This window comes from Morchella sextelata (genome assembly GCF_020137385.1).
Source record: "Morchella sextelata strain SCLS chromosome Unknown scls_23, whole genome shotgun sequence".
Taxonomy (NCBI): domain Eukaryota; kingdom Fungi; phylum Ascomycota; class Pezizomycetes; order Pezizales; family Morchellaceae; genus Morchella; species Morchella sextelata.
In genome coordinates, this window is record NW_025408638.1 from 1,218,568 (window position 1) to 1,240,098 (window position 21,531).

The 21,531-nt window shown below is 43.8% G+C and overlaps 6 protein-coding genes across 6 annotated transcripts; 3 read left to right on the top strand and 3 right to left on the bottom strand.

Annotated features, from left to right (window-relative positions):
* Window positions 1-2,775: 2,775 nt before the first annotated feature.
* H6S33_007549 (uncharacterized protein) lies at window positions 2,776-4,565 on the bottom strand (the record flags this gene model as incomplete). The annotated part of the gene is made up of 3 exons (XM_044838910.1): window positions 2,776-3,573; window positions 3,649-3,846; window positions 3,918-4,565. The coding sequence occupies 3 exons, from the start codon at window positions 4,563-4,565 to the stop codon at window positions 2,776-2,778; spliced, it is 1,644 nt and encodes a 547-aa protein (XP_044689085.1).
* A 1,064-nt stretch (window positions 4,566-5,629) lies between these two features.
* Window positions 5,630-7,606, top strand: H6S33_007550 (uncharacterized protein; the record flags this gene model as incomplete). The annotated part of the gene is made up of 5 exons (XM_044838911.1): window positions 5,630-6,078; window positions 6,139-6,636; window positions 6,699-7,340; window positions 7,390-7,524; window positions 7,579-7,606. 5 exons carry the CDS (start codon window positions 5,630-5,632, stop codon window positions 7,604-7,606), a joined length of 1,752 nt encoding a protein of 583 aa, XP_044689086.1.
* A 2,108-nt stretch (window positions 7,607-9,714) lies between these two features.
* On the top strand, window positions 9,715-10,307 carry H6S33_007551 (uncharacterized protein; the record flags this gene model as incomplete). The annotated part of the gene is made up of 2 exons (XM_044838912.1): window positions 9,715-9,878; window positions 9,974-10,307. The coding sequence occupies 2 exons, from the start codon at window positions 9,715-9,717 to the stop codon at window positions 10,305-10,307; spliced, it is 498 nt and encodes a 165-aa protein (XP_044689087.1).
* A 2,021-nt stretch (window positions 10,308-12,328) lies between these two features.
* Window positions 12,329-12,694, bottom strand: H6S33_007552 (uncharacterized protein; the record flags this gene model as incomplete). The annotated part of the gene is made up of 1 exon (XM_044838913.1): window positions 12,329-12,694. One exon carries the CDS (start codon window positions 12,692-12,694, stop codon window positions 12,329-12,331), a length of 366 nt encoding a protein of 121 aa, XP_044689088.1.
* A 1,897-nt stretch (window positions 12,695-14,591) lies between these two features.
* H6S33_007553 (uncharacterized protein) lies at window positions 14,592-18,125 on the top strand (the record flags this gene model as incomplete). The annotated part of the gene is made up of 10 exons (XM_044838914.1): window positions 14,592-14,654; window positions 14,706-14,819; window positions 14,884-14,946; window positions 15,024-15,065; window positions 15,153-15,239; window positions 15,301-15,408; window positions 15,478-15,555; window positions 15,613-15,702; window positions 15,756-16,742; window positions 16,824-18,125. 10 exons carry the CDS (start codon window positions 14,592-14,594, stop codon window positions 18,123-18,125), a joined length of 2,934 nt encoding a protein of 977 aa, XP_044689089.1.
* Window positions 18,126-20,536: 2,411 nt separating this feature from the next.
* H6S33_007554 (uncharacterized protein) lies at window positions 20,537-21,501 on the bottom strand (the record flags this gene model as incomplete). The annotated part of the gene is made up of 2 exons (XM_044838915.1): window positions 20,537-21,367; window positions 21,424-21,501. 2 exons carry the CDS (start codon window positions 21,499-21,501, stop codon window positions 20,537-20,539), a joined length of 909 nt encoding a protein of 302 aa, XP_044689090.1.
* Between the last annotated feature and the right edge of the window lie 30 nt (window positions 21,502-21,531).

Sequence of the window (21,531 nt, forward strand, 5' to 3'; positions counted from 1 at the left end):
AGGGAACTGAGGTCGGTGACAGTAACATACAACGCCAAGACTGGGAGCGGGGGCTTTTTTAGAAAGATCACATCACCCAAGTCAATCAAATTTCTTTGAGATTTTATTAAAATTAATCACGACGTGCTCTCTTCGTCAAACTCTCACCGGGTTAAGCCTATAGATCAACAACTAATATTCACGGGCGAAGGTAATGCCATCGAGTGATAATTTGTGATCCATCACAACGCACGAAAAATGAGGTTTCTACATATCATGAACCTATTGGGATACAGAACGACAATACTTCCGGCCTAGAATCCGAGCCTGGGTGATTCCGGCGGACATATTTCTATTTTAGTGGGTTAATTCAAGTCACCAGCCTGGTTAGTTTTGTCATTCTCGCAATCTTCCGTCGGCGAATTTTCTTCGAGGTACATACCTAGGCCACGTCAGGAGGTGTATCCCCATCAATCAAATCCAGTTTAATTGACCCTTTGAAACAGCCACTGAGGATCCAATGAGTACTAATACATAAGAAGGACTTGATTTCTATGTGGGGTCTTCTGTCCCGGAAACCTGAGGAATCAGAAATACCTCTAGATATCGGGAACACTTACCATACTTTAGTTAATAAACAAGATCTTCTTCCGAACCCCCCCCCCCCCCCCCCCCCCCTTCTGCTCATCACTGCAACCGGATTCTTCTACAGCGTTGGATTGGTTGATCGAGTAGCGTGCTCTGGGTGTAGTGTAAAGTCATCCCGGCCCTCCATCAAATGAGCAGGGAATACTCCGAATTAGTTGGTGTTTATTCGGAGAATATTCTTCTCCCTAAAAATATAGTCATAAAAGATTTACTGATGCATGAGCTAGAGTCAGAATTGATCTGCGATGCGGTCGAGTGTTGTCTTTGTGATATCCCGATTGAGGTCATGACCTGTAGCTGTGAGGAATATAGGTAAACATACATTTCTCCGGTTTCCCGACGAAACAACCTTCCTAGGGTACATACTACGGAGGTCAGATATACCAATTTACTTAAGGTTGAAATTGGACACATGTGAATTGATCTCCCTCTGGTGCTGCATGATCATGATCTAACATCTGCTCTTTGAAAATATATTGATAGATGATAGTGCATCGATAGTGGCCTCATACCTACCCTTACGAGTAGCATGCTGTGGCACTCACGATCCGTAAAGGCAGCAGAGGATGTGATCCGTCGATCGCTGTTTTAAGGTATATGTACTTGACCAAAATGCTCGGTGTCAAAAACACATATTGTAAGACATACACTTGCGGGTTATTCGTGAAATATTTTCAAGGCTTCCCCACACCAAGAAAATGGAAGATTCTTACTGACTATGGATCATATAGTTATAGTCAAACGGTTGAAATATGAGTATGTACCGATATTAGTACGACATCACTACAAGTAGTAGGTGGAAAATGAAATTGTTAAGTAAAACAGAGCGGCCCTGTTTGTTTCCATTGTACGTTTATGTCCTCCCCCAAGATGAATGGAATTTTAGGTCTAACAATGGATTTAGACGCGACGTACGAAATATGCAAGCGGTAATATATGCCAAGGACTTGGCATCGATAACAACTTTCAACGAGTGATATTCTGTGCGGCTGTGACCGACATGTCAAGAATTGCTATCCCATCGACTGTAAAAACAGTTTTGTGGTTCAACCGTGTACTGAATTATTTATCATACATGTATTTATGCAACTAGTAACCACACGTGAGGAAAAAAATAAATATCGATACGAGATATAATATATCTTACTCTTCCTGTCTTATTTGGATTCGATTTGTGTTTTTAAGATTTTTTCTCCTGGTTGCGTTGCCAAAAGTTTGGTGCGCGCGGGTGGCCTGAATCCGCCTACAATCGATGGGATATGTACATGTAGTACACACTGGAAACCCACTACATTTACCCAAGGTCTCTATGCCATATAAATGTATGTAGGCTTAGTTCTGGGCGCCGTAGCCGTATAAGAGGTTCGAGTAAAATCGAGATTTTGTACTTAGGACCAGATTGAACACCTTTGAAAGCACCTATCTGTAAGGGCTTTAGCACACATAGATTCAAATTATTACTTTTAAGTATCGGGCTTACTCCCAGGTGTATTTCATGGAAATTTCATTAGGTAGATTTTCAGGGGTATGAGTACATGTATCGCTGGCTGATATATGTACATGTAGTAGAAAGATCTTTCGTTATGGTTATGGATTTACAATCAATATATGTAATTCTACTTTCATTCACGCTATATGATCAAGAAGTTAACTTCATATGTTAGCCTAGCTTTGACTTATGTAAATGTGGAGGTTTTGACGTTTGAACGGATATGTAAAGATCATGGGTAATAATCAGCTTGAAGTGTTTCTGGCTGCCCTTATCGATAAACATCATACAATATGCTATCAGAAACATTGGATCAGCCTCACGGTTACGAATTCTACATTTGGCTACACCACTAAAGGGCTTTGATAGCATCAGGATATATGAGATAAACATATATGTAGCTCTAATAAGAATTGATTCCTCCTGAAGAAGAATCGAGTCAAATATGTTAAACAAAAGTTGATTCTATTATTACGCATTTGGTATCTGTATCTGACTGTCGTATCTTCCACATAATCCCCAGATTATACTGATTATGAACACGGGATTAAAATGGTAGATGTAAATCGAAGCCTCAATACATTGCGTAAACCTTCCCGTTGAGTTTATAGCCCATGTTTCCTCCTTCGATGATAATGCACCCTTAGAAGTTTGCCATTTCAAAAAACCTTATAACCCGACTCCGAGTTCGCGCCAGCATTAACTTGAGGGGTGATTTGTTCTCTTGGAGGTTCCGAATGAGCGACATGCTTGAGTGGGGGAGGAATTGGGAGAGGCAAAGGTGCCAGGGGCGTGAGTGACTTGTCGATGGGCCTGTCTCTGCGCTGTGTCGGGAGTGATAGCACTCCGGGTTGATGCCGCTTAGGAGCCGGGTTGATGTCGTGGAATGGAGTCTTTCTTTTGCTCCTCAACACGTGCGTTGGTCCAGTGAAGTGTGTTGAATTCTCGGAGGAGGATGGAGGTTTCATCACGCTAGGTTGATTCTCGCCGGGATTATTGGTTGGAGAGGTTTGAGGGTTTAGAACAGTCTTCTGACTCCCAGTCCCCAAGGAACAGCTCGAAGGATCGGTATTAGCGGGATTAAAGTTAGGCTCAAGGATAGCTAAATTTTTGTCCGCTGCAACTTCACTTGCGTTTTGATTTTTGGCCACTTGTGAGTAATGAAATTTGACAAATGCTGATCTTCCTTGCTCTGCCGGTCTGTTTGCTACGTTTTGAGTCGCAGAAGAAATTTGGTTGGAAAAGTCGGATGCTATGAATGGACCTCGGTTGGTAGGTAACGACTCCTCTTCGATCTTGATGTAATGCAGCTTTCCTTCGGGCAAGACATCCAGAGGCGCCGGTTGCGGGAAAGAACCCATCTCCGTCACGGCAATCGATCTGTCACTGTATAATCCTACGAAACGCTTAACAGGCCAATACTTATGACTGCCCAACACAACGGGCGCATGTGATTGCTTTCAACAGGCAAGCAAATTAGCACAGATATGATGGTATTAAAAAAAAAAAAAAAAAGAAAGAAAAAACTATACCTTAATGTGTTTAGTCAAATCATGACGCCGCTGCCATTTACGACCGCAGTAGTCGCAATCATGCTCGAAATAGGGTATATGGGTATGCAGGTGAGAAGTGATATTATCACGTTTTTTGTACACTTTTCCGCAATAATCCCAGGCGCATTTGAGAGTAACTGATGAACCCCTCCTCACATGTGTTTCTGTTACATGGAACTAAAAAGAATGAAGAGAATTTAGCAACAGTCAAAAAGATATTGGGATGTAAGAAGTGATTCTAGACTTACACGTAAAAGCATCACATCGTCAAAGGATTGATTACAGCCAGACCACTTACAGAGGTAGGTGCTGCACTCAGGGATAGATTGACGATTTCGAAGAGAAGATCGAACACCAGGTAGAGGCCCGACGTCTCCCTGTTGGGCAGGCGGAGCGGTGGTGCAGAGAACATCATTGTGCATTTCTGACCGAACAATAAAGGTGTTCTGATGAGGATGAGAGACCGGGGTCTGTGGAATGATGGCCTCTTCACGTGAGTCCATCCCGGCGTTGGCCCTCACGAGAGCGTTGAGAAAGTCGGCAGGTATCAAATCGTCCGCATGAGTCTTAGATGTTGACCCAAGTAGTTCAGGACATATGGGTGGTTCCATAGGCGCGGCACCTCGAGGACGTGCTGTGGGCGGGGTCTCAAGAAATTGATTCCAAGAGAAAGACTCTCTCGATTCGAAGAGCGGATCATATTGTTGAAGACTTGCAGAGGGAGTTGCACTTGTCGTGCTCAAAGCTTCACCGGCTTGGGTGAATCTTTCGTCGTATACCGAGGTCTCCGCATCTTCACCAACCGCTACGGAGAGGGCTCTCTCATTGCCGTAAAGCCTAGGGTTGAACTGCTGTGCAACATTGACTGCATTATTTGCATTGACAATTGGTTCCATGATATGCACGTTGAGCGTAGATATGTGATTCTGCCAAGCATGTACTAATAACGCACGGATTGGAGGGGAGGGTGGAGAAGGGTGAGGAAAGGAAATTAGTGGACAGAAGTGGGATGTACTACAGGGAACTGGAACGTACATGCGTGACAGTGGAGGGACACTACATGTACATACATGTACATGCCTGTATATATTCAAGGTCACATGATGTTACCCGGCATCAGTCACGCAGAGAAGCATAGAATACATGTATGTAGAAATTTATTCGAACTGAGTCATTTGTGTAAATTGAGGAGGATTGATCCACATTGATCCCTGCTGGTCAAACGAGCTTCAAGAAAATTTAAATTACCCTCATGAGGACTTCAGAGGAGAGATATCTTATGCGAAAAGAGACTGCTTTTATGCCCCGTGATGCCAGAACTGCGCTTCATGACTTGGCTACAGGCTTTTACAAATGAAATTCGGTCTACATAGGAAGATTAGGAGCTAGATTGATATTGGTGTCTATTAGTGCATTTTATATTGACTATTCTTGAAACTTTGGAGTTCTAAATTAAAATTTAATCTATGGGAAGGAATACACTTAAGTCTTAGGGGAAAGGTTGATCTAATTACGTCGAGACATTCGGATTCAATATTACTAGGGGATCGGTCACGGGAGATTTGATATCACTTTGGATGCACCGTTGCATAACCTAAAGATGTCGTCTTTCCACTTTCACAGTGTAAGATTGGGGCTTACATGTACATGTAGTTACTGTATTAGTAGAGAGTAGGCGTGTATACATGTACACGTATGTACCGTATTTCTACCGCTTGTACCTACATGTATTTTGACGTTGTGGCGACGTTATACATGGATATATTTTTGCCCAGCCATGCACCCTCCCACACGTTTGAACTTTATCTCAAGTGGAGGAGACTAACCCACCATCCGTATATACTAAGCTCACTCTATCAACATTTTGCTCTGTATACACGGCCATATCGATTACTATAATCATTACACCAAGATCTGGTCTACATAACTAAAATTAGAAGGTCTACCTCTACCTGTCCATATGACTGGCTTCCTGGAATCGTTCAGGTTCGGTCGCAAAAAGCCGAATCTGGGTCACACCGAGCAGGTTTCCACCTCCCAACATGACGAAGACGATTCTTTCGACCATTCTGCGTACGAGGCATTTGCCGACCTCACACCTCGTACAGAAGAACCTGTTCTTATCTCTGAGATGAACAACCTTCCATCCATATTTCCTGACAGTCATGGTGAGCCCGGGGATGTCTGGGTCGATGAAAACCGCGAGATTCTGGAAACGCAGAGGGTGACTACGGCATGGACTAGAAGTACGGGAGCTTCGAACTTTACAATTCAAGATGATTATGTTACCTTCACTCGTGACCCACGAAGATGCTCGCAAGCGACACAAGACCGTGCGAATGCCCTGCGAATCAAAGCGGACCTATTCTACCGAGGTGCAGTCAGACATGGAAGAGAAAGACACGAGAGGTACCGGAATTAATCCCTCGCTCATTTTTCCTCACATGCATGTGTATTAACCTGTCATAGACTCCTCGTACTTCAGAAAGAGTTAGAGAGCGAATCACTATCGGAGGAGAGGAAAAACCGGAAGAGAAGTCAATTAGGCAATCAAGAGAATCAATTCTTGCGTCTGCGAAGAACAAATCTTCGGCCAGAGCACTTTACGATTTTGAAGGTAATTGGACGGGGTGCCTACGGTCAGGTCTGTATGGTACAAAAGCGAGATACTGGAAAGATTTACGCTATGAAAACGATACCAAAATATAGAATGAAAAACGCGGATCTTGCGCATGCTAAGGCAGAGAGGGATGTCATGGCGGATGCAAAATCACCATGGCTAGTTGGATTATGCTTTTCGTTTCAGGACGAAAGTAAGCTTTACTTAATTATGGAGTTTCTGCAAGGAGGTGATATGATGACTTTACTCATGAAATACGATACATTCACGGAGGATATTACAAGATTCTACATGGCTGAGCTTGTATCTGCTATCGAAGCTGTTCATAATATGGGATATATCCACCGGTATGTGTCCGACAATTCAAATTTGAAGGTTCTGAAGACTAATAAACTATGAACATATAAAGGGACATTAAGCCGGACAATGTTCTTCTTGATTCGAACGGCCACATTAAGCTTTCTGACTTTGGTCTCGCAACTGGATTTCGCAAAGGGCATAGTGCACAGTACTATAGTACCCTTCTCACGGGACGAGGCTCTTTACAAAACTCTAACGGCACAAGCGGACGGACCAGAAATTCTCTCATAGTGGATAAGATTCATCTTGAACTTTCTGATAGGAAGTCACTGAACACTTGGCGGCAATCGCAACGGCTTAGAGCTCACTCAACTGTTGGGACACCAGACTATATTGCGCCCGAAGTGTTGAGCCAGAGTGGCTATGGTAAAGAATGTGATTGGTGGAGTCTTGGAGCAATAATGTATGAATGCTTAATCGGATGGCCGCCCTTTTGGTCAAATATAGAGGGAGAGACCGCAGTCAAAATCCAGAACTGGCAGAACACCTTTTCCTTTCCCGAGAATGTTGATCTATCAGAAGAGGCCAAGAGTCTAATTCTATCTTTACTCACGTCTGCTGAATATAGGCTGGGGTCCCTTGGGGCCCAGGAAATTAAGGCACACCCATTCTTTAATGGAATAGACTGGAAAAAGCTTAAGACTTTTGATGCTCCTTTTAGGCCGCAACTAGCATCAATCACTGATACCTCGTAGGTCGCCCGAGTGATTAGTAGCTACTAGAGCTAACATGGTACTCAGATGCTTCCCTGATGAGGATGAGATTATATCTCAGGAATATATCGGCCAGTATGGGGATTCGCCGAGAGGTCTGTTAGCAGCTAGGCAAGGCAGGGAGCAAGACACACCATTTATGGGATACACTTATCATAAATTGTAAGTGGGGCGAGAAGACCTAACAAAACCAGGCCGAGACTGACCCAGGTGTAGCGGCGACGTTGTCATTTCCGATGTTTGAAAACACTATATACTCCTTCTTTTTAAATGTTAGCTGGCTATCAATGTCGAAAAGTGCTTGACCAATCAGATATACCTTCCACTACCAAGGGCACCCACAATGTGACAGGTTGATATTGAGAGTTTATTTAATGTCAAAGTCTCCCCAGGCATCACAGCTGTTGAAATGTTGAGATTTGCGATGTCAACATTTATACGCGTGTAAATTATTGTCACTTCATGGTTTTCAAAAAGGAAGACCGGCGATGTTCGGCTGGGGCAGGTCTTTTATTAAAAGATATTGTTGTTTCAAGTGTTATAAAATGAGTCAATGCTGATGGATCCCCTCCAAAAGAAAAATTGTGGACGGCTAGTGTGTAATTAGACTGGCCTAATCTATGCAAAACCATCTGAACTTCACCTCCGGAGGTCGATTTAGGATCGTGGTTGTTCTCTGATTCCGCCCGGCCTCCCCGTTCAATGACGGAGTATTTGAATTGGTTGTTCGCGAATAGATCTCAGGTATCGATAAAGGTTAATGGTCCGGCTCCGTATACCTGGTGCTAATCGAGCCCTGATATCACTGCCTTCAAGATGTCTTACACGGTAAGAGCTTATTTAAACTTTACTAGATCTAGAGCTGTAGATGCGATTTCGTAAGCTCTTGAGATGACTTTATCAAAGCTCCTGTCTACTGCCAAATAATGGAGGAAAGGAACTAATTTTATCACGGAAACCTGATCAAGTGATTTATCTTGATGTCCATGAGGGAGTAGATTAGTGAAGTATCTGAATCAGGTTTCTATCCCTTTCTGCGAAAATAAGAAGTAATTATTCTTATTATTATATCTGAATCAAGTTTCTATCCCTTTCTGTGAAAATAAGAAGTAATTATTCTTATTATTATATAGCGATTTTCAAAGCGGACGGCTTCTGGGAAGTACCGATAACCCTTAAGTATACCACATTTCCATCTTAAAGACTTAAACTCGTTAAAGTGCTTATTAGACGCGATGAATATTCTTGGATAATTGTAATTGAAAGAGAATAATACGTGTATATATAGATAGAAGAGGGATATCGATTTTGAAAAGAAAGGCTCGGGGTAGAGGGATTATCATCCCGGGCTTTCTCGCTATTATATTAGTGATTAAAATTGATGGAGGGTGACATGGGGCCGCTGAAATTCTTTCTAAAGCTGTAATCGTCGCTGCTTGTTGACGATGGTAATGATGGTGGTAGTAGCAGGTGCGGTAGCGAATTGGGTTCGTTTGGTTATGAGAAGGGAATACTGAAGAAAACACTTTGATATCACGGATCGGAGGAATAATATTTCCGCGCTGGTATGGTATGCGCGAAGGGAAGAAATATATAACAGTAGAATCCACGCAATTAAATGTGCTGTTGAAGGTTAATATTTTGCCTACAGAAGAATCGCTATGCTAACAAAGCTTTAATGGCGGTGTGCTTGAGATGATGGTAAAAATGGATTTGGCGTCCGCTTGGTGGTCTGGGCGTGGTGTGTCGTGCCGTAGGGTGGTTCTGTGAAGACAAGACATGTACAAGACAGGGCCAAGTCTGGAGGTTTTGAGATCGAGACCGCTTTGACTTCCCCCCAACATGAATATAGTCACAAAACTATTGCTAGCTGATTCTCTTCTTTCCATTTCAAAATAAGATTTGGGTAAAAAAAAGGATTTGAAATTGGCTCCGCCAGGGAATTGAACCCAAGTACCGGCTGTCGTCATACGTTTCCTAACCCGGTGTAGAGATCTCTATGGTAACAAAGCTTGAAAGACAGTGTGTTCGGGGAGGTGGTAAAGATGGGTAAATATTAGTAACTATGAGGGGGACTGTCAGGAAAAGGCCTGTCGGGGTAAACGTTCAGGAAAAGCCAGTATAAATAATGCGAGTTAATACATTCTTCCACAGAGTTTGACTCATCTCGGTTCAAAGATAGAATTTCTTGTCCATTGCCGGTAGTGGTCCACAGTCTAATATGTTATGTAGGTGACGTTGTGTGAATGCGGGGAGCGGGTAACTAATGGGGGCATTATAATGCGTGATGAATCGCCATGTACTACTTCTCCTCCTCCATCACCATCGATCATATAACAAACATCTATTAAAATGCCCCAATTCATCCCAACCTACTTAAACCCTGGCTCGGCCGTTGATACGACAGGGACATCAATTCCGACTCTCATCATTATTTTCACTGTTCTCGCTTGTGCGTCTATGCAGATCAGTCGAAGACTTCTCCCGGACATTGTCAACATCCTCCAGGAAATCGGGTATGCTTCCGTGTTCACCTACTAAAGCTAGCATCTTTCGGATCTGGCAACTCCTTTATTGCGCTCACTTCTAACTTACATGTTGAATCTGGTAGCACTGTTTTGGCACCTTGGTATTTCAGCATTGCTGGTGAAAAGTTCCCTGGGTACCCTGGGCCTGCTAGTCCAGATGTAGTGCGGTCATACGACAAAGCCATTCACTACCTTGAATATCATTATGAGGAGTGGCGTTGCGCGTTACCCATCTACAAACTTGCGGAGCCTTTCAATCCGACACCCAATGAGATTTATATCTACAGCGGACGATCACCAAGCACTACGCCAAAAAGATCTCTTTTGAAGACTCCCCGTCGAAGGGCTCCACAAGCGACATTTTCAGGCCATATTCCATCTCGGATGAACATAGTACTGAACATGGATGAGGATTAATCTCTCAAAAGGCGGTGACTACGTTCATCTCATATCAGAAAGTTTCAGTTTGACCCAGTGCTCCCCCGAAGAAAATAACTCTTCGTTTTTATCAAAGAGAGAAAATAACCAGAAAATAAAAAACAGGAAGAAAAGATATCAATCAACATGAACCCGAAAATTTAAAAGCAATCACCACACATCCTCACCTCAAAATTCATATTAGAACATTTCTGCTTCTAGCGTTTGTTCATGAAGACGGAGCATAACTGCTCTGGTGTACCTGCTATTGCTGCAGGTGGCAATCGGATCTTACCTCTAGCCAAGGTAAATGTCCGTGAGCCAGGTTCTTCTTGGTTTATATGGGGCCACAAAGCGTGTGTTTGTTCCGGACTCGTGCTTGGTGACCCTTGATTCACGGGTGATTCCGAACTGAGTCTATAGCAGCGGTGATTGATTGATATTGGTATCTTGGTCTGTATTTGGTAGAGATTGTCGCTCCCAATCTCCAAGATCAGTAATTTCTTCAATTACTTTGGTATTCGGCTCAAAAAAGCGTGGGGTTCTAGTTTATTGACATATGATGATTGTGAGGGGAGTTCCGCCACCCACATCAAGCTGATGTCTCTTTAGTCATTTCATTTCTCTAATTCGTTTTCTCCACTCCCCTGAGAGCCTTCCCTAGTGCTTGAATTTCTATGTACCGAATCGTGCAAGTCCGGCCCATGCAGCTGCTTTTTATGTACTTCTATTCTGTTTTTGAAGGGTCTTCACCAAGTCCGTGCGGTATTAAAAGTGATTCTTAATTACACGTGTAGCTATACGTGGAGACGACACAGGGCTCTTACGCTAACGTATATGTCTTCCCGTTTTCTTAGATGCCTTTAAATACAACCTTTTACATTTATGTGCCTCCTGATCGGTCGATACCCAACCCGCTTCCAACTAACCAAGTAGTCCTCTTGTAAAATATACAGCACAGTGATACTGAGTCTAGTATTCTTGAAGTACCCATAAGCCAGCGGCGGAAAGATATATGGCGGTTTGATGCAAATAAACTATGATACGCAGAGGGTATCAGAGACATAGATGTGCAGACGTACAGTAAGCGGAACGGGCTGAAGGCCCCAAGATCTTGTTGTTAGACTCAATAGACCCAGAGTGTCATCAGCCAACAAAATCAAAGTGACCAACAGATGCCTGAAGTTAATTCCCATATCCGTGACATCGGGAATAGACCCCACCACCCCCACCAGATGTCGAAATAGGACAAACAGGAGGCGTGCACAACAAAGCAGAGAGTAAAGCTTGATAGAAGGACAATATCGATAACTAGCACTAAGAACCACAACATTCCCACTCTCAGCTGAACCTCATGCTCATCCAATTTCAAGCTTCATGAGATATCACTCGTCTGTCTTGGCTGGGGAGGATTTGATTGATTGATTGTTCTTCATATAAGAGGGTAGTTACTCTGGAGCTAAAACAGGATCTCCTTTCATGGGACAGCCGAGCTGCAGATTGGCAGCCGGGTGTCGGCTCGGATCGCTGCATGTGGACACGGTGCAGAGTGTGTTAGAAAGCTAGATTCCGGCGGAGTTCTTGTGCTGCATGTGGGATAAGTGTGGGGTGTTATTCTCTCGGAGAACCGACAAGAGATAGATTATAGGTATCAGCTGAGTAGAGTTCAGCTGTGGTGTGTATGTGCTAGCTGTGGATGAATTGGTAGGGTAGTCCTTGGTTTTCGACGGTTATATCTTTTTGGACTGGTGATTGAGTTCAACTATTATTGCAAACAAATCTCGCCGAAACTCACAAAACGCTATTTCGGAAATCAATGTTTTTTATTCTAGCTAGATATAAATTTCTCCTCGCGCTCTCTTTAACTGCAAACCAACGTGCTATACTCGCAGACCCCCGCCCCATCTTATGCCTAATCCTCTCTCCAGATCATGCTCTTCTCTTTTTTCTCTAAATTGCAATTTCTTTCCTGCACGCATAAACCACTAATCATTGGCCTTCATCATATCTCAACTAAAACCCTACTTCTTCCTGAAAAACTCCAACAACACCGCGCGCGCCTTTCTCATCAACCTCTGTCTCCTTCCGTCCTCTGAGCTCCGCGTATCCGCTCTCTCAACATCCGCAATCCAATCCTCCACCCGAGTGGCGGCCTCCGCAATCTGCGCTTCGGTCTTGCCGCTTCCGGGTCGCTTCTTCGGTATATCTTCGAGGCTTGGAGGTGGCGCGGGAGGGATTGTGTACTGACGGGTGGAAGGGCGCCACTCGGGGGACGGTGATCGATCGCGGACTTCGACTTCTTCATCTGAATCGTGGAGGATCTCGCCGACGCGGTCGTCGCGGGCACCACGGGGACCGAAGCCTTCGGGTCTGGGGTATCTAGGCATATTGGTCTGTTGGTTGGTGAAGTGGATGTTGGTGTATGCGTTTAGTTGCGCGGGAGCTGTGTGTGTATGTTGGAAGTGTTGGGAGGTAAACTAGATTGACTTCAATGTAGCCTTGGTTGATTTGTATTAGTTTACTTACTGTGAACGGTCAAGGCAGGATGTGATGATGGGAAATAGGGGGCGAGATTGGTTGCTTTTATTGTGAATGCATTTTCAAGTGTGGAGTATTGTTGTGATGATTGTTCCATCGTTGACGTAGTCTTGGAATATCGAACCCTGCCGATTGGAACTTGAGAACTTGAGATATCTCAACCCAACATGAGAATTGAAACGAGACTTTTTCAAGCCAATGAGTCTTATAAAAGCTGTAAATACGTTCAACAATTTTTCAAGGAGGAGGCCTCGAGCAGAATGAAAAGGTATGAAGATAAGCAAAGTAAAAAAAAGAAAAAAGGAAAATGAAAAAGAATATCTCAGAGGATTGAAGGCGGAGCGATTTCCTGTTTAATGTTAAAGGTTCCGTCTGCGTGCTCACTCATATCGCACCCTTGATCCCATCTTCAAGATAACAGAAATCAGTAGATGAGATTATTATCGGTGGAGGAAGATTTTCCCACCCCCTTAAAAATATAGAATCGTCTTTCACTAGGTTTCTCTGATCTTAAGAGTATGTGAAAAAGATCTGACACGATGGAAGTCTCTGCTGAATTCTCAATAAAGATGAGCTCATGAACAGGCTAGCTTATCATATTCTGTTTTGGTTGTGGTTCAGTCTCACGGAAATGCAGACCAGTTGACTGCTCTGCACTCGTCTTTGATTATATCCTTGTAGCTGATGCTAGTCAAGAGTTACATCTTGCCGAAGAGAATCTGTTCACTTCCATGTTAATTATGCAATGGAATATTGACAAGAGGTCAGGAGCAATGATTGGACAGCACGAATATAGGAGGTGCTGGGCAGTTAGACCTACAGGTTCTGCGAAATATACTGAGCTATCTCACTTCCTTAGACTCCAATATGCTTCCTCTGAGATTTCGTAATGATACAGGCGAAGAAAAATAAAAGAAACGTACTGGGTCGAAATCGTGCTCCCAAGCTCTGATGAGTAGTAAAAATGCTCTCATTTTCTTAGGAGCGAACGCAGAAACAAAGTAGTTCTTCGTCGAGATAGCGTATTGACATGCTTGGAATTGTGGACAGTGAACAGTGGTGGAAGGATAGCTACCGAAATCTTGTTCCAAGAGAGAGGTGTTTAGCTTGGTCTCTGAGATTAACTCCAAGCCTCTGATACAGATAGAGATAAAGGCGCTGTCCAATGATTCTGAGGGTCGACGTATACGTATAGATCTCCGTGAAACATGTACCTTCTAAACACACAACAGATCTGTCAACAAATATTATACGATATAGGACCAAAAGCTCTAGCAATTGGCGGGAGCATACGTCGTTTCATCTAGCATTTCCCCCACTTATTGACTTTTACAGCATAGCTGGCCTAAACGCAAAGATGAAACTATGCGGTATAATTTCGAGTAATGATCGAAGGGGTCCGTGGAATCATTATCACTTTAACATTGCGCTACCTTCGAGCCGGAGGTTAGAGACAACTATGGCCGCTTGTGTCATTGTCTGGATTGGTATTAAGAAGGTTTGATAATGATGCTTTCATGTTAATCCCAATAGGCTAATCGAGGGGGTGGTCGTGCCTTGGTTTGAGATCAATTGCTGTGGATTGGGGGTTGTCAGAGTATGTATATACATGCACCTGTAACTTGTGTGAACTAAAACTGCAGGGTAATATTTCTAATACCACCTTTGGCTGACCGCACACAACCACCCCCACCACCACCACCACCACCGCCACAAAGCTAGTACAGTCATCGAAGAACATCGACAATGGCCATTCGCAAGCAGAGTCAACCACAAAAAGCTCGCACCCAAGAGGATCCTCCGGACAAGGTACGTCTGGTCGCTCTTCCTCCCTATCAGGTTTGCTGAGATCCATTCTAGTATCCGCCGCCGGAGGCACCGTCGGCGCCAAGAAGGAAAGGAACTGTAAAGGAGATATTAGCAATGCGTGAGCGAGGATATGATAGGAATAATCCTGCACAACCGATAGTCACCGTGTGTTCCTCCTGTATCAGAGCCAATTGGGCCTCAGATTTTTGCTAACCCAGTCTTTACGTAGACATCCTCGCCACAAGAGATGCAAAGCCCTCTAAATAAGCCAAATCAAAGGATAAAAAGTCTAGTAAGCTTTCCCTCTATCCAAGGTGGTACTTAGATGTTTCACAACCATTCCTCTGAAGGTGCTAACCGTTTTCCCAGGGAGCTTTCCAGCAGGAGGTAGAGAAGCAGGGGCGTAAACAGGTGACTAAACACTCAATTCAGGGCTATCGGCAATCTTGGATTTTTGTCGGCACATTTATTCAAACCTAACATTTTTACACGCATCAGAATATCCCACAAAGAAGAAAATCGTCATTAGGAAAGAAACCTGCTACATCCACGGAATCTGAGGACGAATATGACGCGGGAATGGAAGTAAGTATTCCACCCGGTCAGATCCTACGCCAATACTCATAGTACTCACATCCCTTCCTAGAGGATGCGATTGCAACAAAACAGGTTGTTCAAGGAGAAGAAGCAAGTAAAAGCCCGGGCAGATGCTTCCACAAGTAAAGGAGCGGCTTCTGTTACTACCAAAGACATGGTAAGCGTTCTCCATGGAAGGCCACCTTAGTAAATCTCTTTCAAGTAATATCTAATTAATACATACTAGGCGCAAAAAAAAGCGACTACGGTAGATAATAAGCGCATTCATTCTCCCGAATTCCCAGATCACTCAGCACCTTCTTTAGTGGGTATTCTTGGAGATCAGATGCTCTTAACAACACAATGAATCTAAATATTCTAGAAGTCACAGAGCGATGAACCTAAAACCCCTCTACCCAAGGCACCGAAGCGGATACGACTGGAAGATTACAGTCGTACAAGAGAGTCAGGAGTAAGCTTTCCTTTCGTTCAATGGAAGAGAAAACGAGATTGATAAGTCAATAGCATATACCTTTAAGGCGCGGAGCGGCTGATAGGTGGGGAGAGGCTTTCCAGCAACCAGAACATGATATCGCAGGAAGTCTGTTTGGGGAGGAACACGGAGCACATATTACTTTGGAAGAGGAGGCGTCTGAAACAAGCACTGCCAGAAGAAAGCTTCTAGAAGGGAAGTACGCACAAAGTAATGTGGGTTTAGAACAATCAAAGCCTGATCTAGCGAGGGGCTTCGACATAGGGCTTAAAGTTCAGAACCCACGCCCAAACCACAAAGTGGCCGCTGAGCCCAGAAAAAGAGAAGCTATTGTCAAAATGTTCAGGGACGACGTCCAAAAACAAGCAGAAATATCGAAAGCGGATCGACGACAAAAGGGCCTGGATGCTCTGTATGATAATCTGTTGGCAAAGGCTATACCGATGATAAGGGGTTTTGAGGTCGTGCTCGATGTGGCTTACACGGAGGAGACCTGGTGTAGACAGCTGGCTGAGCGTATCGAGCGGACCGTGGACAACGATGGAAGGACTGAGCACAATGCATATGTAAAGAAGTGTCGCTCGATTCTGTTCAACCTCAAAAAAAATGAAACTCTTTTTGCACTTCTGATTGCTGGGAGCGTCACTCCCGAACATCTAGCCAAAATGAGCTCCGAGCAGATGATCTCAGAAGAAGAGAGGGAGTGGAGACAAAATGAGCGGGAGAAAGCAACAGCCAAATGCACAATTGCTCAGCAGACGCAGGAACCCCATATTCGTAAAACGCATAAGGGTGAGGAACTAGTGGAAGATATTCATCAAAGGTCATCCCGAGAGCCGATAAGCGATAGCCTGTTCTCCTCTCCTGAACTTAGGCCTCTGAATGTGGATGAAAATAAAACTACACTGGAAAACGAATTTTGCCTTTCAAAGGTTCATGCTCAGATACCTCTGATACCGCATCCGATACAAGCAACTTCCACTAGCAAACAAGGAGCTAAAAATATGGAAACTCCCTCGGTAAGCAATAACATTCCCCACGCCAGAGACATACCATGCCTCGAATTAACAGGCTCACGTATTGATTCAACTTTAAATCAGCAGGGAAAATCAGGCTCTTCGCAGCGAGACATCACTAGACCTCATGGGCATGGACCTTTTGACACAGATAGAGGTGGGAATGAGCCGGAGGCCCCTGGTAGCACCTATACAGGGATAAATATCACTGATCAGACTTCGATGGATGGATATCAGTGTAAACGACACTGTTATCCCCCGTACGCACACCGCGAAGACATCTTTGAGAGCCAGACATGCGCCACTCCACCATACTCTCCGCCATTTACCCTACCATACTCCCCCACAGATACCGTTGTTGGGGCTCAAGAATCTATGGATAATACCGCAGGAGAAGAGGCATTAATTCAGGACCAGGAAGAATGCTCTGGAGACGAATGGTGGTCACAGCGACCCTATCCCTTTATTGATTTAACATCCGATGACGATATTGAGATAACTGGGTCCAGAATGTTGATAAATTCCAGTACTCCCGTTCAGATCTCTCGTCCCCATGGAGGGGAAGAGTTACAGGCTAACTGTACTACCTTTTGTTCAAATCAATCTGCAAGAGAGCTTTCGCCTGCATCTTTTGAGATTGGGGATTATGCAATCTTGGATTTCGAACCTGATGAGGAAAACAATATGATATGGGATTCTAGTCCTACGACTGGACATAATCCGTCGACTGACAGGCAACACAACCAAGAACCTCCAAATATGGATAATAGGCATAATTATAATGATAGACTTGATGCTAGCATCAGACGCGGCCACGATGAGCAGGTTCAAGAGTATGGAGTTCTATCTGAAGGCTATGAATACCACGTCCAGCAGTCTGGAAATCAGAATCCAGTTGATCTACAAGCACGCCACCACATGCCTTCCCAAGACTACGACAACAGACACAGAGAGTCATCGTCGCATTATCAATATTACACGGCCCAGGTCCAAGTAAATACCGGCGAATATGGGAATGCCCCAAATTCAACTGGTTTCCCCGCTGCTCGTGGCATTCAGGGTTCGGTACAAGACTCTGACGTGGATTCTCAACATTTTCGTCGCGCTGGACTCCAGGCTCACCAGCAGCTTAATCGAACAGAGCTCTACGAGCGAGATGGTATTCAATATGGCTCTTCCAGTTTTTATCCACATGGGCGCTCTTCAAATATGGTCGGTACCCAGCCTAATCTCAACCCTGCGCTCGATCCACAAACAAGGCCCGATTATTATAACCCCGCTGTGCGCATCGAGCTTGCACCATCCGGCACTAGACCCAAACCACAAAATAGTTATCCGTCTTCATTCAGGGGCTATGAGCCCCGACGCGATTTCGACTATCGTTAAGTCTCCAGAGGATAGTTACCTCTAAAACCTAATTCCAACTGCTGAATGATGGATACTTCTGCCATGTGAGTAACAATCTTTTAATGGCCGCGGTTAATGTAGCTATTCCTTCTGTGCGATAAGGCTTTCTTTCATTGATCTAACTTGACTCAATGCAGCTCAGGATTCATCTCTTCCAAAATAGTACCGCTTACTTAAACCATATTTCCTACTGTAATGAGATGGGAAATAGTGTTTGTAACTAGAGATAAAAGGTGGGGAAAGGAGGTAACCAAGCTAGAGGTCAAATAATTATCGCAGGTCAAATTCTGAAATCTCAACGGATCCTCTATATATCTCCTACGAGTTCCTGTCTTCGAATTCGTGTTATATATACTTGCAAAGTGGTTGATGACCGCTTTTGCGGTGCGAGTAGCATGAACCTGTTGTGCAGTGAATTGCGGGTGGCCGGAGTGGTCGACAGCCGTTGTTATATGGCAACCCTGGTGCCAATGAACGCCTTTATGTTTGTAAGCACAAGGACGAATGACTGTGCAGGACTTAAGGACAGGGTAACAACCAAACATGTGGCATGTCCTCAGCCCTAATGGTGATCTCTCATTGGAGACATTCGGTTGTTATTAGCTTTCAATGAGATTTGACTTCTGTAGGAATATATGGTATGCTATGGGGAGGGTTACATGAAGAGGGATCTTGACGCGAGGTAACATGCTATAGTAGATGATACCAATTTTTAAACCCTTTTGACCCGACGCAGAGAACAATAAGCTCTTGATATTTATGTGTGAATTTAAAGAGACCGAGGAGGGAAATAATTGTGGGACTGTAAATACGTATTCTAGGTGATGTGGATGCACTTTCATACTGTATCCCTGGCATCTCAACTTTGCAGTGAGGGCAGAACCGCAGGAGACTAAGCTTAATTCATACTGGTCATCAAAAATATTAATTCTTCGAGCTGGAAATTATATATATACACTCTATACACAATAATATTTTGTAGCATTGTCCTTGAGGTGAAGTGGAAGATTAACTTTTCTAGCTATCACTCGTCGTTGTGGCGGTGGATTATCCATGGAAGTCGCTATATAAAGGTGTGTATAGATCGGATAAAGAAATGGACTCTGGGAAAACGTATAAGGGTGTTTCTAAACACAGGTCAGATGTATCTTCTGCCAACGCTATAGGTGATTATCGATAGCATGGGGTTACGATCCTCTTTGCCTAAACAACCGTGCAATTTTAAGATTGAGTCAAGTGAGTTATCTGATAACAGATATACAACAATGGTTATTCTCTGCTATGTGAATCTTGGTTATTAAACTACTTGATTATAAAACAAATCTAGTCTATGGAGCGGTAAATGTGTCAAAAGTAATTTTACCAACGGTAGTAAATTATTTACCATCGGTGGTATAAGCACTGAATTTCAGTCATTGTATCTGCACGCTATCCTACATTAGTACATTTCCACCGGTATAAACACTGAGTTTCGGTCTTTATGCTGCGCTATACTAAATAAGTAAATGTTCAATCATTAATGCCAAAACTTATGAAAATTTCCCACCGGTGGTGAAATACCGCCGATGGTGAGATTCCCCACCGGTGGACAATTTTCATATATATTGGCATTATATGGCCCCTTTTGGCCAAAAGGTCTGTGCTTTTATCATAAAAATTAGCATTATAAGGTATAAATACTGGTATTATTTTCACCACCGGTGGTAAAATAAGTTACTACCGTTGGTAAAATTACTTTTGAAACATTTATCGCCCCATACTAGTCGCTATGTATGTCTGAGCCCTAGGTTGGGATTTGTATTGAGTTCTACTTTAACATTTTTTATAAACATAACATAGAGAGTTTAAATAGATTTGGTAGATAAAGGTAACAAGCCTACCAATGGGTTCTAAGACTATCCACAGGTAGGAAAGAACAATCTATGCAAGGAATAACGACTTGTAAAGCTAAGATCGATCAATTGCTAAAACAAAATACCCCGACAGAAAAGCAGAAAACCAAAGACTGACAGAAAAGCAGAAACGCAAAAACTCCGACAGAAAAGCAGAAAGACAAGAGCTCGCACGCATGAAACAAAGCACAAAAGCAAAAGGTAACATAAAGCCTTTGAAAGGTTTAAGGAGGCTGTAGCCCTCCGAACAGGGTTCTCTGCCTCGCTGTTCTCCCCGTTCTCCTACTCGACTGACTTCCTGGTGGATGAAGTTCTAACGGGGCGGTTTTCATTTCCTAGGTCATGTTAAAAGAGTGGTTGTAGAGAGGAGTGGTGGAGAGGGCTTACAATTTATTGATAATACTTAAGGACGTGATGAACTACCTGTGAAGGCAACCGGCCAACGGCAGTGGGGGTTAAAATGATGATTGTCGAAGTTATTTGTAAAGAAAAAATGGTTTAAAGAATCTCCTCAAGAGGAGTGCTTGGGAGGTTCTTCAGAGGTGAGAACCATGTGCGAAGACCCTTTGAGAGTTGGCTTCTCAGGAGGGCTGATTTGAGTGTAAGCTTGCCCATCATCTCCGACATAGCACTGGTGTTGTTGTTATTAATCAAGGTTTCTGAATCTTCGGTGGGGAGGACCTTTGTTGCGAACGAGTTGGAGAATTTGACCATTGCGAATTCGATGATTCTGGCAGCGGTAGCCTTTGCCTTCAAAGAGGCCCTTCTGGTCGTGTTCTTGGTCTTGGGGGAAACCTTTTTGGCGTTCTTGGTTGTAGCGACTTTGGGTTTGGGAGAGGCATGTTTAGGCTCTTTTCGGCGAGATAGGACCTTACGCGAGCTCTTAGGGGAGGATCGAGAGGCGGGAGATGAAGAATTACGGAATACAGGAGTGTTTGCAATCCGCGCACAGGCAACCTTTGCGGCGAGTTCGAGGATAATTTGGTCCTGCTCGGTGTAAGTGACGATGCTGGTTGGATAGATGGTCTCTGTTGACTCAATTTCCAGCATGAGATCAACTGGGGCGGGGTCTGCATTGTCGACGTAGTTGATCGCCTCGAAGATTGCGGCGTCTTGCGCATCGGGTAGGAGGAGGAGACTGATAGAGTTTTGATTTTCTTTAACCTTGGAAGCTCTCTTTTTGGTGACGCGTGCGTTTCCGTGCGACTTTTTAGTTGAGCCAAGAACCTTATTCCTGGATTTTCCGGTTAGGTTGGCCTTGAGGAGACCGACTGAGCTATGCTTTTTTTCGACCTTTGTTGCACCGGCCTTTCTTTTATTGCTTCTTTTCTGAAATGTATATTAGCGCACGGTGGTAAATTATTATAGAAGCATTAAGAACATACAGCTTTGGATCTAAGATTTGTGGAACGTTTTACGCCCTCGCACAAGGCCGGGGGTGATGAACTGGTACTGCTACTCATTTTGATGTTGGTGTTCTTTTTTGCTCGAGA